At 41.7% G+C, this 17468-nt stretch overlaps 1 protein-coding gene across 2 annotated transcripts; it reads left to right on the top strand.

Moving 5' to 3' along the window:
* The first annotated feature begins 208 nt into the window (after nt 1-208).
* bola3 (bolA family member 3) lies at nt 209-17273 on the top strand. 2 transcript variants are annotated; one of them, XM_059993272.1, is made up of 4 exons: nt 209-276; nt 4796-4922; nt 5866-5954; nt 7958-17273. In XM_059993272.1, the coding sequence occupies exons 1-4, from the start codon at nt 226-228 to the stop codon at nt 8018-8020; spliced, it is 330 nt and encodes a 109-aa protein (XP_059849255.1). In that variant the 5' UTR covers nt 209-225; the 3' UTR covers nt 8021-17273. The 2 variants fall into 2 exon arrangements, with proteins under 2 accessions (XP_059849255.1, XP_059849256.1); XM_059993273.1 differs by lacking the exon at nt 209-276 and adding an exon at nt 333-408.
* The last annotated feature ends 195 nt before the right edge of the window (nt 17274-17468 follow it).

Here is a 17468-nt window from a genome sequence, read left to right as displayed (position 1 = left end):
TGTCTTCCCGTTCCCTCTGCATCTCCTATCTGTCTGTCTCCTTTCTGTCACTTTGCTCGCTACCTCTGCCGTCTCTCTCTTTGGTCACCACGGATCCTTCCCTCTCCCCCTCCCTGACATCGCCCCACTCCGCCGCCTGGTGGCGCTCACGGCGCCCCATGACGTCAGTAGCCCGTGCCGGCACGCGGTGACGCGTTCACTCCGCGCCGCGGCGGCTCGACACGGATGAGCGGCATGGAGCCGGCGGGCCGGCTTGGCGTGCTGGGGCGGAGTGTGGTGAGGTGTTTGGAGGGAGGAGACGGGAAGCATCGCGGGGAGTGGGTGAGGGGTACTGCGCGAGGGCGGCTGAGGGGCAGGGAATGGGGGGAGAGTATGAGGATATCATCGCACTGGAGCCGGTGCAGAGAAGTTCTGCAGGAATGGTATCAGAAACGCCAGTGTGCAATTTGTGTTTTGACAAGTGGTTGTCATTACTTATTGTTTTGGAGTATGTAGGGGCACGGAAATATCTCAATCGTGCAAACGTCCTGTTAGACGTACTTGATGTGACCTTCGTTGTTAGTATAGAATTAATTGGACAAGCATGCAAGGGAAAAGGGTTTAGTTGGTTGCTTTAAGATTTCAATGAGGAAAGTTGGGAGAAGTGAGAAGAGTTTCTGCTTTGGTATGGACTAGACCAGGGGTGGGCAAACTTTTTGACTTGTGGGCCACAAAGGGTTCTAAAATTTGACAGGGGGGGCCGGACCAGGAGCAGATGGACGGAGTGTTTTGGTAATACACCTCATAAGAGAAAATAAAATATCATGGGATATGTAGAAAACATGTGCTTTAATTTCAATTGAAAATGAACAAATGCATTACAACAAAATATCTGTCTTTGAAGTCCCATGGTATTTAGCTATTTATTGAAATGACTTTTAAAACACTGAAAATTCTGTTATCCTTCAAGATATTATCATCATCACTCTCCTCCTGACTGTCTTTATTTCAAAAACGGTAGGAGATGCAGGTCTACTTGTCCTGCTCCTTCTTATTCAATTGTCCCCTGTGCCAAAACTCAACAACGACCAGCACAAAGACAGAACAGTGCAGCGCGCCAGTATGCGGAGCGCGTTATTTGATCTGGAGCGCATTTTTTTATTTTGAGAACGTACGTGCACCTGCACACTACTCATGTCCATCACTTAACAGAAATGACATGTAACATGTAAGGCTTATTGAAAAAAAAATTTCAAATACATTTTTTACATAACACAACGAAGAAACTTATTTTTAATTTCAGTGGGAACAGTGTTGTTGGTCTCCCTTTTTAGCCAGCGCATCAAAGTCTGGATTTAGTTTTGTTGTGGCGATTCTCAGGATGGATCTGAGGTGTTGGTCAGTTAACTTGGATCTGTGGCTGGCTTTGTTGATGTTCATGACGCTGAACGCCTATTCACACAAATAGGTCAAGCCGAACAAAGAGTAAAGCGCAAATGTGGAGTAATACGCTGCACCTCAACAAAGGTCAATGTGTAGCGGTGTGCTACATGCAGCGCTAAAATTACGACACGGAGTCGGTAACTGCAGTCGAAGAAAAAAAATTATTCGAAATCCCCAGCCTCACTTTTAAGCATCCCTCAACCTCCTGCCCCCCCCCCCCCCCCGTGGCGCAGAGGCTCCAAAGCTCTGTGCTCGCAAATCCCCGCAGGCTATCTCCCTTAGCCGGAACGCTGGCTAATTGTGAGCCGGTTCGGATGTGCCAGGAAATGGGTCGCCACAAGTGTATATAGAATGTGTCATCTTTTGGGAAAACGCCAGAATTGCGGGGAAAAAACGTTAACAAGGTTTATTAATATAATTTCATCAAGTTCTGCGGGCCGGATTAAAAAGCTTAACGGGCCGCATATGGCCGTAGTTTGCCCATGCCTGGAGTAGACGGACTGTGTCGCATGTCTTGTGTATAACCCCATGCATACTGATTGAGAAACTAGGATATAATTTATTTAAAGTAAATTTTATTATGCAAATATATATATGTGTGTGTTTATATATATATATGTATGTATGTATGTATATGTGTGTGTATATATATATATATAATATCACCATATACAACCCTCAGATTAATTTTCTTGTGGGCATTCTCCAACGCTATCAAATTGTAGCTATAACAGGATCATGAAAACATCAACCAGAGTGCAGAAGACAACAAACTGCACTTGCAAATATAGATAAGTACAATAAATAATGAGAGCATGAGGTAACGAGTCCTTGAAAATGAGATCATTTGTTGTGCAAACATTTCAGTGATGGGGCAGGTAAAATTGAGTAAAATATACCTTTTTGTTCAAGAGCCTTATGGTTGAGGGACTTGTTGAACCTGATATTGTAGCTTCTACCTACCTGATGGCAGCAGCGAGAAAAGAGCATGGCCTGGGTGGTGAGGATCTCTGATAATGGATGCTGCTTTTCTAGACAGTGTTTCATGTAGCTTTGCTCAATGGTTAGGAGGGCTTTAGCCATGATGTACCGGGCCAAATCCTCTATCTTTTGCAGGATTTTCCATTGTAAGTCATTGGTGTTTCAATTCCAGTTTACTTGTAACTTGATCTCCGGATTAGATGTATTAATCCTACAGTTATTTGAACCTTTCCTTAGTGGTTGTGTTTTCAGTTTCCTATGCCTTAAATTCTGGAATTCCAGTCCAGAAGACAGCCTTTTTGACAAAGCTTTTGAATGCCTGTTTTAATATCTCTATTGTTGACTCGGGTGTTTCCTAATAATATTCCTGTGGAGAAGTATGGATGTGTTGCTTTTTTAAAAACTATCTTACTGTTCTCAATATCTTTCTATTTTTCTTCTTCCTTCCCTTCACTTTCTTATTTATCCAAAATTGGTTGTCTTTTGCCTTAGGGACTGTCCTAAGCTACATTGAGTTCAGTGCTGGCTGTCAATTTTTGCGACATCACTGGTGCCAATATGTACCGGTCTCTGCCGTTCCTTTGGATTCATCAGCTGCTTGTGGGGGAGGGGGGAGGCATGCTGCCTGACAACAGCTTGCTCTTCATATTGTACTGCCCTGGCTTTTGTCAGCAGTTAGGAGGGCCAACTATGATCAATGGAGGGACTAATCTGTCTTTTGCACATTGGTTGTTTACCCGTCTTTGTTTATGTGCAGTTTTCATTGATTCGATTGTTTCTTTGCATTTACCGTGTCACTTTTATCCAAGTCTCCCTGCTAACAAAAGACTGGGATAAGTAAGTTCAAAATCTCGCAATGTAATTCAATACCATTTTGTTAGTAAGCTTGTCAAAGAATTTTATTTTATTTTGAGATGCAGTGGGCGGTGGGGTGGAGATACATCTCTACCAAAGGAGGTGTAAGGTGCTCCTTCCCTTCACTAACCTGTGGGTCACCCTAGATCAAGGTGTGGTCCCTGCTTTGCCCCTGATCAGGGTCATGTGAAGCCATGGGAGCAGGTAGTGGATGGTTGTATGAGCAGCTGGTGCATATCACAAGCCCTGGATATGCAACCACTGACACCAGGATGACGATCTCTGAAGAGTATTGATAACGGCTGGGGTCACCTGTCTTGTAAAGACACTGTCCAGCAGAAGGCAATGGCAAACCACTTCTGTAGAAAGATTTGCCAAGAGCAATCATGGTGATGAGAGATACATTGTAGAACAGCCTCTTCAAACTGCGTTGCCCAGCAACCCACCACTTAATCAGGGGGCAATTTACAGTAACCAATTCACCTACTGACCTCCACATTTTTGGACTGTTGGAGGAAATTTGAACACACAGAGGAAACGGACGCACATGCGAGAAGGAGCATACAAGCTGGCATACAGAGGACACCGGAAACGAACTCTTGATGCTGTAACAGTGTCGCACCAGCCACTAAGCTTCCGTGGTTCGGGAAGTGGTCAATTAAATCATCATTTAGACGGCACGGTATTATAGTGGTTGGCACAATGCTTTACAGTACAGGCGACCCAGGTTTGGTTCCCTCAGCTGCGTGTAAGGAGTTTGTCCATTCTCCCCGTCACTGTGGGTTTCCTGCGGGTGCTCCGATTTCCTCCCACAATCCAAAGACGTACTGATTGTTAGGTTAATTGTCCCGTGATTAGGCTAAGATTAAATCGGGGGATTGCTGAGTGGCATGGCTTGGAAAGTAGGAGAGCTTATTCTGCACTGTATCTCAATAAAAATAAAAATCGCCACGTCAGCTCCTGCCACCACCCCCACTTTTTAAATCTAATCATCTGATTTTTTTTCTCCAGTCCTGCCGAAGTGTCTTAGCCTGAACTGCCGACTGTTTTTTTCCATAGAAGCTCCTGGCTTGCTGAGTTTCTCCAGCATTTTGTGTGCATTGCTCAGATTTCCCACATCTGCAGATTTTCTCTTGTTTAAAATAGTTATCCTTTTGATTTCCCTTTCCAGCCTTGTCTGTGGCTTTGTGGGTTAGCATAAGTCTTTTACGATGCAGTGAGGGCTCCTGGCTCCCCTTTCCTAAGCATTCCCACCCTCACTTACTTCATAATTTAATGTTCCTGACACTGGCAGTACCCATACTATTATTTTCTGTGTCTGTCTCCTGCTACTGCATCTTTCTGTAAGCTGGTACATTCAATATTTTAGTTGTGGGCAATGTGTTAAGTCAAGAAGATAGAGCTGAGGTACAGAATTGGCTCGGGAAACTGAGTTGAGTTTCCCTTAGGCTGAGGTCACCAGAGTATCATTGTATTCTGTTCTGCACAGAAGCTTGGAACTGAGCTGACGATTAATTGACTGCTTTTCCACTTGCAGTCCCTTATACTCACTAGTACGATACGAAGAAGCTTCTCGGCACAAACCAGTGGTGAGGTCCATATCAGAAACGTATTAAAAGAGAGATTTCCACAGGCTTCGTCGATCAAGGTTGTGGATATATCAGGCAAGTACTGAAACTGGTTGGCTTATATTTTCAGCAGCCTTTAGAAAGAGAGGAAATACTGTGGAGGACTTTCTCACATTTTGACTAGTGTGCAGAGCAGAAGCTGTTGAGTTACTGGGCTGGTGAACCATAGGGAAGGATTAGGAGCTGGGGAATTTAAACCTGGTTAATCTTCAGTGAAAGGTTAGTGCTAATAAGTAACTTGGAAACAGTTGATTTATTAAAGTCTCATGGTTCACTGTCTCCCTCAGAGCAACTTATGTGTGCCTCCAGACCCGAAGCAATTCAACCTGAGCCTCAGAATCAGATGAATTATCAGTGGCCTATGTCGTGAAATTTGTTGTTAGGTAAAGGGATGAAGAAGAAGGAATCTGATAGGGAGGGATAGTGGACCATGGGAGAAAGGGAAAGAGGAGAGGCACCAGAGGGAAGTGAGAAGAAAGGAAGGGTGAGAGGGGAACTGGAACAAGGAATGGAAAAAAAGAAGGAATGGGGAACAAGTTTCCGCAAGTTTGGGAAATCGATGTTGTCATGTCCCAAGGATTGGAGGCTACACAGATAAAATACGAGGTGTTATTGAAATTGTATGGTTAAATATTGAAATTAGTGAGGGATATTGGAATGGAGAATGTTTCTGATATTTAATTTATCAACTAATGCTTCAGGTTTAGATTCATCATATGTCGTGATGGAGGGTCTCAGCTTGAAACATCAACTATTTCCCTCCATAGATGCTGCCTGACTTGCTGAGTTCCTCCAACATTTTGTGTCTATTGCTCAAGATTTCCATCATCTGCAGAATCTCTTCTACCTCTGTTACCATTACATTGACTTACATTGTCTCTCTTGATTTTGGTGTCTGTGGCACTGCGGCTAGAGCCAATTACTGATGGTCTCTCACTCTCCTCTTTCCCAACCCCCCCCCCCCCCCCACCCCCAATAGGAGGTTGTGGAGCCATGTATGAAGTCCACATCGAATCAGTTGAATTTAAAGGAAAGCGACTTGTGCAACAGCACCAGATGATCAACCAGGTACTTGGTGCCCTGGGCTCATTGATATCCATGTGATGCGGGCTGAGGGATGGGTTTGAGCAAGGTTTCTGAAATAGCTTAAAATTAATACTCAAAGCAGCATCATCTTTTTGTGGAGAGTAAATCTCACGACTTGCACGCTGTGAAATTGTGAATGCTCGAGCAGTCATTTAATGGCAAATTTTATCACTGATGTCTCCATTTATTTAAAGGACCTTTCTGATATATGGGATATGGTCTCTATCTTTCTATCGTTATTATTGTTAGAACTAATGGTTTTGTACAGTGAGCACAAAATGTGAAAGGTGTCTGAATTCAGCAAGCAGTTGGTCCAAGATCTTTCTGAAGTCAGGAAAAAGGCATAAAACCTGATGTTTCATGATCATTTCATTAACAGTTAATAGAATAAAGAAAATTAATAAACAGGCAGTGATAGGGGTCTAGTAAGTGAAGGGAGAGAGAAGCAAAAAGATGGTGGAGCCTCATTATCGTCTCTTTTAATCTTTATAGATAACGAACATTCTATTCAGATAATAGTCAACCAATCAGATAACCCCTATTCAAATAAGCACCAGAGAAGCTTCCAGAGCTTTCCAGAATGTTACAAACAACTGTAACCATGAGAGAACACACTAAACAACTGTGTATACATACTGTGGCCACTAGGAAACATACTATACGGTTATGTGTATATAAATAGTTATGAAAAAGATTTTAGCAAGTATATAATGTTAAGTTGCAAAGTTAATGACAATTAAACAGTATAATCTGGGGTTTCCCAACCTGGGTTCCAAGGACACCTCAGTTAATGTTAGAGGTCCTTGGCATTAAAAAAAAAGGTTGGGAACCACAGGTCTAGACTCTAATCCAACAATGTTAAGGCCCATTCTCTTGAAAGGTTTAGCAGAAGTGCTGGTGCTGACTTGAAGATCAGCCTGTAGATGTGTAAATATGCAAGCAGCATCTACATACTACAGCTTAATGACTACAGTTGGCTGTGAGTTTCCTGTTTGTTCTATAGATTAGCTCAATTGTAGCAGGAAGCTTTTTGGGGCTGAGTTGTAGTGTTGCAAGGAGAAAACAAATTGTGCGAGAATAAATACATACTGAGAACATGAGTTGTAGAGACCTTGAAAGGGATTCTAGGTTTTGAAATCAGTTCAAAGTTGTGTGAGTGATGTTATCCACACTGGTTCAGGAGTATTTATTGAGATACAGCACAGAATTTGCACCTCTAGCCCTTCGAGCTACACCGCCCCGCAACCCTAGTCTAATCACGGGTCATTTTACAATGACCCAGTAACCTACCGACCTGTACGTCTTTGGACTGTGGGAGGAAACTGGATCACTCAGGGGAAACCCACGCAGTCACGGGGAGAATGTACAAATTCCTTTCAGGCAGTGGGAATTGGACCCATGTCACAGGTACTGTAAAGCATTGTGCTAACTGCCACGCTACTATATTGTGGCTGAAAGAAGGTCATAGTTGGGAGCTTAATATCAAAGGGGATGTACTTTGTACTGAAAGGACAGGCAGGGTGGTGGTGTGGCTCAGTTGGTAAGAGATAGAATTACATCTTTAGAAAGAGGTGACATAGGGTCAGAGAATGTTGAATCTTTGTGGGTGGAGTTAAGTAATTGAAGGGGTAAAAAAAAATTGTGGTAATCGTATATAGACCTCCAAATAATAGCCAGGATGTGGGGTTAGGATTGCAACGGGAGCTGGAAAAGGCATGTGAAAAGTGTAATAACAATTGTAATGGGGGACTTGAATATGCAAGGGGATTTGGAAAATCAGTTTGGTGTCAGATCGCAAGTGAGGGGATTCGTTGAGTTATGGGAGGCCTTTGCCTGTGATGGGTTGGGCTGTATCCACCACTTACTGTACACTTTGTTGCTCATGGGCACTGATGTTTCCACACCAGGCTGTGATGCAGCCATTTAGGATACTCTCCACTGTTCAATTATGGAAGTTTGTCAGAGTTTCTCTCTCTCTCTTCTAGGCATTAAAAAACGAAATACAATCCATGCACGGACTGAGGATATTTACTGCTGTTCCAAAGTAGCCAAAGGATCTTGGCGGAGAGGAAGGACATCGACAGAACGGAATGGAAAGTAGACCAAAATGTGCAACAAAAGCGTGAATTGTACACGTTCTAGGAAAATGTGTGAATGTGAACAGGGATTAGGTCCTGTGGTGAGCCAAGAAGGTGTGTCCCAGCACTAGATACATCTTCTGTATTTGACTGATTGTCTGCAAGCACCTGAGAATTTGATCATGAACAATTCTAGATCTATAAACACCAGGAAAAGACTTAAAAAGAGAAGCTGATAAATACAATGTAATTTTTATGTGTAGAAGGCCTTAAGCCACATTCTTTACACTACCTACCACAACATCCTATTGCACGACATTCATTCAATAGTCTTACGACAGTCGAAGCTATCCTTGTTCAAAGTTTGACAGTAAATTTATTATCAAATTATACACCGTATACTCCTCGAGCCCAGTGTTGCCGGCTTTTGTATCTTCTCTCCAATGAGAGGAGAGAGAGGGGAGATTGTCCAGAGTGAGTCAGGTGGGGTCTTTGTATCGGTAACTTTTCTAAAGTAGTGAGAACCCTAGCCAGAGTACTGGGGATGAGGCTGGTTTTTGTGATGTGCTGAGCTGTGTCCACCACTCTCGCCAGAATTACTTCACGGGTCTTTGGCTGTTTATCCAAGTGTGGAGGTGAATGTGGAACAGTGTTAAATTGTGGTGTAGTTTCAAAGTCAGGAATATTCTTGACATAAACATGCGGGGAAAAGGGACTTGTAAATGGAACTGGGAAAATCCCTGCGCTGCCCTAAGAAATTGTTGATGAAGTGAAAGGCCAGGTCACAAAATAATCTTCTTTAATTAGGGGGAAAGTAAGAATTTCAAATTTCAAAATCAATTTATTATCGAAGTACATATATGTCATCATGTCTAACCGTGAGATTCATCTTCTTGCAGGCATACTCAATAAACCCAATAACCAAAATAGAATCATTGAAAAATTGCACCAGCAGGGCAGACAACCGGTGTGCTAAAGGCACCAGATTGTGCAGATACAAAAAGAGTGGAACAATAAATAAATAAATAAATAAATAAGCAAGCAATAAACATTAAGAACATTAGATGAAGAGTATTTGAAAGAGAATCCATAGTTTCTGGGAACAGTTCATTGATGGGACCAGTGAAGTTCTCCCTCTGGTTCAAGAGCTTGATGGTTGAGGGGTAATAACTGTTCCTGAATCTGGTAGTGTGAGTCCTGAGGCTCTTGTACCTTCTTCCTGATGTCAGCAGCCAGAAGAGAACATGACCTGGATGCTGCTTTCCTGAGACAATGCTTCTCTATTCAGTGAACACATTATGAAGAGATACTGTTAATATCTTTATCAGTTTTCTTCAGAACTGAAATGCAGATGTCCAGCCCCCAAAGCACATGTTGTGTGTGTCTGACACTAAAATTCAGAAACCAAAGTGGTCTGTGACCTATGTGGGACACTTAAGGAACAGGCAGCGCTGGGTCAGACTCTGTAGTCACTGGAGTAAACACTTATCACTAAAACACAGGAATGAACACGCAATCTTGTGTTCGTTGAAAATTTTTTGTCATGTATTATCTGTTATTGGCAGCAGAGGGTGTGGATCACTGAAGAGGGAAACTCACTGAATGCAGCATCACACAGACATGAAGTGTTGATACTAGAATTGTTTAGGAATTCAATACTAAACATGACTACATCAGTATTTTGTTTAGTATTCAACATTCTTTAACATTTTAAATGCCAGTGCCTGTGTTTAATGTTAGATTTAGTATCAGCAAGAATTATTTTTTAATTTAGAGATACAACGCTGAACAGGCCCTAATGACCCAACAAGCCGCACTGCCCGGCAACCCACCTATTTAACACTAGCCTAATCACAGTGACCAATTGACCGACTAACTGCTACATCTTTGGGCAGTGGAAGGAAACTGGAGGGAACCCCCGCACTCACAGGGAGGACACACAGCCGGAAATGAACTCACAAATCTGACGTCCTGAGCTGTAGTGGTTTTGTGTTAACCGCAACACTACCTTGGCACCCCGCAAAAGTGTACCCTAATTCTAAAGCCATCATAGCGCAAATTTAGAGATCATTTTCTGAATGCAGCAGTCCAGATTCAGGAACAGTTATTACTCTTCAACCATCAGGCTCATGGGCCAGAGGGGATAACTTCTCTCAGCCAATGCTGAACTCTCCCCAAAACCTAAGGATGCCCTTTGAAGGACTCTCCATCTCATGTTTGTGATATTTTTTATTATGTTTTATTTCTTTGTATATACTGTGATTGTCTGCAAATGAATGAATCTTGGGGTTGTATGTGGTGGCATAATGTACTTTACTAAATTTACTTTTGATTTTTGATTCCTCTCATTGTAGCAAGGTTAACAGTGTGAAGCTGTTTCTAGATTGAGGATTAATGAGGACTATGACTTGTGTCCTGAGATCATTGATATTCATTGAAAGGATCACAGGTTTAACATCTGTATTCCACCAGTGCGGTAGGTTCCCTTTGAGAACGCATTCCTGTTCTTGAAGCAGCATCTTTTTCTCTGTGTCCACCTCAGATCCCAGTGCAACAGCTTGGTTGGAACTAGAATCTGTTTGTGAGTACCTTGTCCTTCACTTTCTGCTTTGATGGGCCAAGTTCCTGGAACATAGGAAAATGAGAGGAGATTTGATTGGTGCTGCGGTAGCATTGTGGTCAGTGCGATGCTGTTTTCAGCTCGGGGTGTCGGAGTTCAAAGTTCAATTCCAGTGTCCTCTAAGCAAGTTTGTGTTTTCCTTCCCATGTGCAAGTGGGTGCTCTGCTCTGGTTTCCTCCGACAGTCTGAAGTCATACTGGTTAGTAGGTTAATCAATCATTATAAATTGTCCTGTGATTATGCTAGGGTTAAAATAGATGGGTTGCTGGGTGGCACGGTTCAGTAGACTGGAAGGGCCTGTTCTGAGCTGTATCTCTAAGTAAAAATAAAATATAAAATCAAAAAATATGCAAAATTATGGGAGTATAGATAAGGTAAATGCAGGCAGGATTTTTCCACTGAGTTTGGGTGAGATAGAACTAAAGGTCATAGATTAAGGTTGAAAGGTGAAATGTTTAAGGGGAACCTGAGGGGAAACTTTTTCATTCAGAGGGTGGTGCAGGTGTGGAATGAGCTGCCATTGGAAGTGATGGATGTGGCTTCTAGTTTGACAGAAATAGAAATAGAGACATGGATAAATATTCAAAGCAGTTTCCCACTCTACTGCTGAAGTAGCTATTTAATGAACTTGGATGCAATGTCAGAATACATCCTCGGGGGGTCACTGTTGCCAAAGAAGCCAACTGGAAGTTTGACTTGTGTCAGTGGGAGTTGGCTAGGAAATAACGGCTCAGTTGAAGAGCAAAGGGTTGTCCAGTTTCACAACCAATTATTTTTATTCTTTCTAACAACAGCATCGTTTCTGTAATTGCAAATGTGCACATGAAGGAATTGCAGGCTGCAGGAAAAGACTTAAGAGAGAAAGATTAGCTTTATCACACGTATGTTGAAACACAGTGAAATGCGTCGTTTGCATAAGCACCAACGCAGTCCAAAATTTGCTGAGGGCGAGAATTGTACCTGATCACTGGCACTGTAAATCATCATGCGAACCGTTATGTTACCATGCCGCCCAGAGATTGTATGCTCATCACTTGGTTATTCGAATAAAAATCTTCCTCGTGCCTTAAATTGATAGCGGTTTAGATTCAGTTTCTCAGATGAATCAGGTTTAATATCAGCGGCACATGTTGTAAAATTTGCTTTGTAACAGCACTTCAGTACAATGCAGAATGAAACTATAAATTACACTAATATATACAGTATATAAAATTAAATTAAGTAGTGAAAAGAGAGAGCAAAAAAACAATGAGCTAGTGTTCATAAGTTCAATGTCCATTCAGAAATCTGATAGCAGAGCTGAAGAAGCTGCTCCTGAAAAGTTGAGTGCATGTCTTCAGGTTCCTTTATCTCCTCCTTGATGGTAGCATTGAGTAGAGGCATGTCCTGGGTAATGGAGGTCCTTAATGGATGCCGCTGCCTTGAGGGATCGCCTTTCGATGATATCCTCAATGCTGGGGAGGCTAGTGCCCAATGATGGAACTGGCTGAGTTTACAACTTTCTGCAGCTTATTTCCATTCCTGTGCAGTTTTCCCTCAATACCAGAAGTGATGCAGCCAATTAGAAAGTTCCACATGGTACCTTCCTGTCGAAATCTGTGGGTCTTTGGAGACATAACAAGTTTCCTCAAACCCTGAATGAAATATAGCTGCTCTTATGTCTTTGTAAATGCATTATGGCTGGAAATTGTTACTGTGACTGGATTTAGTCCTTTTAACCTGGGCCCAACATATCGATGCAGCTATAACGAAGGCAAGACAGAGATTATATTTCATTAGGAGCTGGAAGAGATTTTTGATGTGTCACCAAAAACACTTGCAAATTTCTACAGATGTACTGTGGAAAGCATTCTGACTGGCTGCATCATTGTGATATGGGGTGGAGCAGCAACAGCACAGGATCGAAGTAAGCTGCAGAGAGTTGTAAAATTGGTCTGCTGCTCATGAGCACTAGCCTCTTTAGTATCCAGTACCTCTATAGTGCCTCCAAAAAGGTGGTGTCCTTCATTAAGAACCCCCATCACCCAGGACATTTCCTCTTTTCATTGCTACCATTGGGAAAGTTGTACAGAAGCCTAAAGGCACACACTCAGTGATTCAGGAACAGCGCCTTCCCCTCTGCCATCTGATTTCTGAATGGACATTGAACCCATGAACACTATCATGCTATTTTTAAAAATTTCTTCTTTCACTTTTACACTAATATATACATTCATAGTGTAATTCAGTTTTTTCTATATTTATCACGTATTGCATTGTACTGCTGCCATGAAAGTAACAAATATCACAACATATGCCGGTGATACTAAATCTGACTGTGAAACGCCAGTGTTTTATTTTTAAGCTGGTTAACATGGACAAATATAAAACCAGACCAATCATATGGCAGATCTCCAGTGTCCCTTGCACATCTACTATCAATAGTAATATTAACTGGTCATTCATCTCACATAGGTATTGCTGGGCAAAGTGACTTTTCAGAACTAAAGTAACCTCATGATCAAGTTTATTGCCTGAGGGTACTTGGAGACACGAGGAGTAAGAAAACACTAGAAGTGCTAGGTCTTTATTTCTGCCCTGTAGCAACAATTGAGACAAGGAAATGTATATTGTATACTATGGTTCTATCTCATCTGAAGGACAATGCATTAAGTGAATAAATAAAATTATGGCTAAGGGAAGTATGATAAAATATTAAAGCATTCACTCTATAATTTTTGTGATTTCTTGAAGGATTTTTTTTTTCTTCTCTCCAGTTTTAAACTGGATTGGATATTGCAGTGGTGTGGAGCCTCATTCAGAAAAGACAGCCTGGTACTTCATGCAGTGAGCTGGCATAGTCTACCATGAACTTAAAAAAAAGGTGGTGGAAGCTGATAGAACCTTAACTTCGAAAAGGGAGTTGGTCGAGTCCTTGAAGAGGGCAAAGATGCAGAGATGTTGACAAGGGTAAAGTTATAGGAGTGATTGAGTTAGTTCTTCAAAAAAAAAGTTAGCATAGTTACAGTGGGCTAAATGGGCTCAATTTGCAGTGTCATCCTATAAGCAATGATTATTGCTTATAATTGATGATCCTACACTTAGTTGACGAATTATTATTATTTTAACCAGCAAATTTCCTCACCAACCACAAAAGCAAGTGAAGATGGTAGACTAGCAGAATTCCAGTGCTTGGCAATAGTGACATGGCTAAGGGAAACGCGGTAAAATATTAAAGCATTCACACTCTCATAATTTAAATGAATTCAAAATTAGTGGATGACTGAATGGACAGCAAAAGGATATCAGTAGTCAAAAGGTTTAAAGATTTGTAAGGTATAACACGTCATTTGTGTCGAACAAAACAGTCAGAGGAACGCGCTTGGGGCAGCCTGCAAATGTCACCATGCTTCCGGCTCCTCATAGCATGAGCACAACTTACTAACCCTAACCCTGGTCTGTACATCTTTGGGATGTGGGAGGAAACCAGGTCACCCAGAGGAAACCCGCAAAGTCCTTACAGATGGTGGAGGGAATTAAACTCAGGATCAGAATTAGGTTGAATAACACTGGTGTATTTCAAAAAATGTGTTGTTTTGCATTAACAGTACATTGCAATAGATACTGAATTACAATAAGAAATGAGGTAGCTTTTCATTTTCTGTTTAGAAATCTAACGGTGGTGGGGAAGAAGTGAGTGGCTGGCTTCAGGCCCCTGTACCATCTCATTGTTTCCTTGATGGTAACAATTAGACAAGGACACGTCCTAAGTGAGTGGGGGGGGGGGGGGGGGGGTCTCAATGACATGCCAGCATTTTGAGGCATCACTTTTTGAAGATGTCCTCAATACTGGGAAGGCTACCTCTGCCCATGATGGAACTGGCTGTGTTTACAACCCTCTGCGGCTTCTTCAGATCCTGTGCAGCGGCTCCTCCATACCAGACAGTGATGCGACCACTTAGAATGCTCTCCACACACATCTGTAGAAATTTGTGAGTCTTTGACATACTGTCTCCTCAGAGATGCATGCTAACTGCTATGCTATCGTGCCACCCTTAGTCTAGTGAGAGCGACAGAAAATGGACAATCTTGCCTAACATTTTAACGTCACACATCTAAGAGAAGGAAAAGCACAATTTGTGAGAGAATAGTGAGAATTGTGAAAAGGGTGAGATCTTGAGCACGTATGGATTCGTAAAGGCAGCAGGACGAATATGCAGAGTGCTTAAGATGCTACAGAATGAGATCAATCAGTAAATATCAGTAGTTGGGCTACAACTAAAGCACAGTACATTTCAGTTGGGTATAGTACATCTGTTTGTGATGTATATAAATAACCAAGATGAAGATGTAGATAGGTTGGTTTGTCAGTTTGCAGATGATACAAAGATTGATGATGTTGGGGAACATCATGTGTGATGTTGTGTTGATGAACAGGAGGATCTTGGGGACCAAGTTTATAGCTGCCTGAAAGTGGCTATACAGGTTGGTTATGAAGGCATATGGTATGCTTGTCTTTTTTAGTTGAGACACTGAATTCAGAAGCCAGGAAGTTACAGTATGTTGCTGCTTTATAAAACACTTGTTGCGCCATATTTGGAGTATTGCATACTGTTCTGATAGCTCCATTATAGGAAGGATGTCGAGGCTTTGGAGAGGACGCAGAAGATATTTACCAGGATGCTGCCTGGATTAAGGGGCTTGAGCTATAATGAGAAGTTGGACAAGCTTGGGTTGTTCTCTCTGGAGCGGCAAAAGTTGAGGGGAGATCTGATAGAGGTTTATAAGATTATGAGAGGCATAGATAGAGTAGACAAATAATGTCTTTTTCCCCCCAGGGTTGAAATACCAGAGGGCATGCATTTAAGGTGAGAGTGGGTAATTTCAAAGGAGATGTGAGGGGTAAGTATTTTACACAGTGAGTGGAAGGTGCCTGGAATGGGCTGCCTCTGGTAATGGTAGAAATACAAGCATTAGGGACTTAAGAGATGTTTATATAGGCACCTGTATGTGAGGGAAATGGAAATATAAGGACATTGTGTAGACAGAAAGGGTTGTTTAATTGTCCATTTGGTTACTGGTTTAATTGGTTCGGCACAACTTTATGGGCTGTACTAGGTACTCTACTATGTACAGTTCTGGATCCAACTTTTTGCCAATGGTCCCTGCACATGCCTAGGTCAGGTGTGAAGAGCTGTTGCATTGGCTTTCCATATCTCACAAATATGACAGTGTTTTGAAGAAGTGACCACGAGGATCCACGAGAGGCTTTATATGTAGATTTTTGCAAGACTTTTGACAGGACCTTGTGCTGTAGACTAGAACAAAAGGTTGGACCTGTGGTGAGTTAGCCAATTGTATACACAATTGGATCTGTTGTAGATTTTCAGATTGGATACCTTGGCCAGTGATGTGGCACAGGGACTGGTGATGGGTCCACGAATGCTTGTAATCTGTATTCCTGATTTAGGTGGGAATGTAGGTGCCATGATCTGTAACTTTATAGATGACACCAGAATTGGTAGTATAGTATACAATGAAGGTTGTCTAAGGTTACAGCAGGACCTAGGTTAACTGGAAAAGTGGACAAGGGAATAAGATGTTCAGGGTCAAAAGAAGTTGCAGGGAATTAAAGGTGTAGCCAGCTCCATCACGGGCACAATCCTCCCAACCAATGGGGACATCTTTGAAAGGTAGTGCCGCGAGAAGGCAACATTCTTCATTATGGACCTTCACCGCCTAGGACGTGTAATCTCATTACTGCCATCTGGGAGCAGGTACAGGGGCCAGAATGTTTTAGGAACAGCTGAACAGCTTTGCCATCAGATTTCTGAATGGTCCATGAACAATATCCCATTATTCATCTTTTATGCTATTTATTGTTGTAACATATTGTGATATTTTAATGTTTTGCAATGTACTGCTGCCACAAAACAACACATTTCACAACTTATACAGTAATAATAAACCTGATTGGGCAGGAGGTACAAAGCCATAGTTAATTAACAATTATTACTGTACAACCATTAAACTTCTGAACCAGTGTGGATAACTTCAATCACCCCTACTCTGAACTGATTCTATGACCAATAGAGTCACTTTCAACGACTCTTCGCAACTCGTGTTCTCAGTATTTTTGTTTCTACAGTTTTTTTTTTTGCCCAATGATTGTTTGTCAGTCTTTGTTTATTGTTTTTTATAAGTTCTATTGTATTTCTTATATTTTCTCCTGTAAATGCCTGCAAGAAACTCAATCTCAAGGTAGTATATGGTAAAAATACGTACTATAATATTAAATTTCCTTAGAACTGCAATTCTGATCGGGGAAGAGTGTCTGCGGCCTGCAGTCAATGAACAACACAGTGCTAAATTGAACTGAACTGAAATAAACTGAGCATTCCTAGACTGTTTCAAGGACTTATGGTTTGATGTTTTATATTTTGTTTTTTTTTTTGCTCTTTTTTTTTACCATTTGCACGATTTGTTCTTTTTTTGGATGATGGGGTTTTGATGTTTTTCTTTGAACAAGTTCCATGGTTTTCTTTGTTTCATGGCTATCTGTGGGAGGTGGAATCTCAGGGATGTGTACTGCATACATTGATAATAAAGTTGAATTTGAAATGATTCTGTTTCCATGACCTATTGATGAAGCAAATGATTCTATTTATTTAGTGCCCAGCAGAGGGAACTCATACCACTGTTCTTGCCTTCTCAATGCAATGACAAAAAGCAACTAATTCTCCACCATTATCTTTCTTCAGTTTGCATGGCCTTGTTCAGTTTCTAAATTCTTCAGAGAGCTCAAGTTACTGGGAGTTC

This window comes from Hypanus sabinus, chromosome 17 (genome assembly GCF_030144855.1).
Source record: "Hypanus sabinus isolate sHypSab1 chromosome 17, sHypSab1.hap1, whole genome shotgun sequence".
NCBI lineage: Eukaryota > Metazoa > Chordata > Chondrichthyes > Myliobatiformes > Dasyatidae > Hypanus > Hypanus sabinus.
This window is presented reverse-complemented; position numbering and strand designations above follow the sequence as displayed.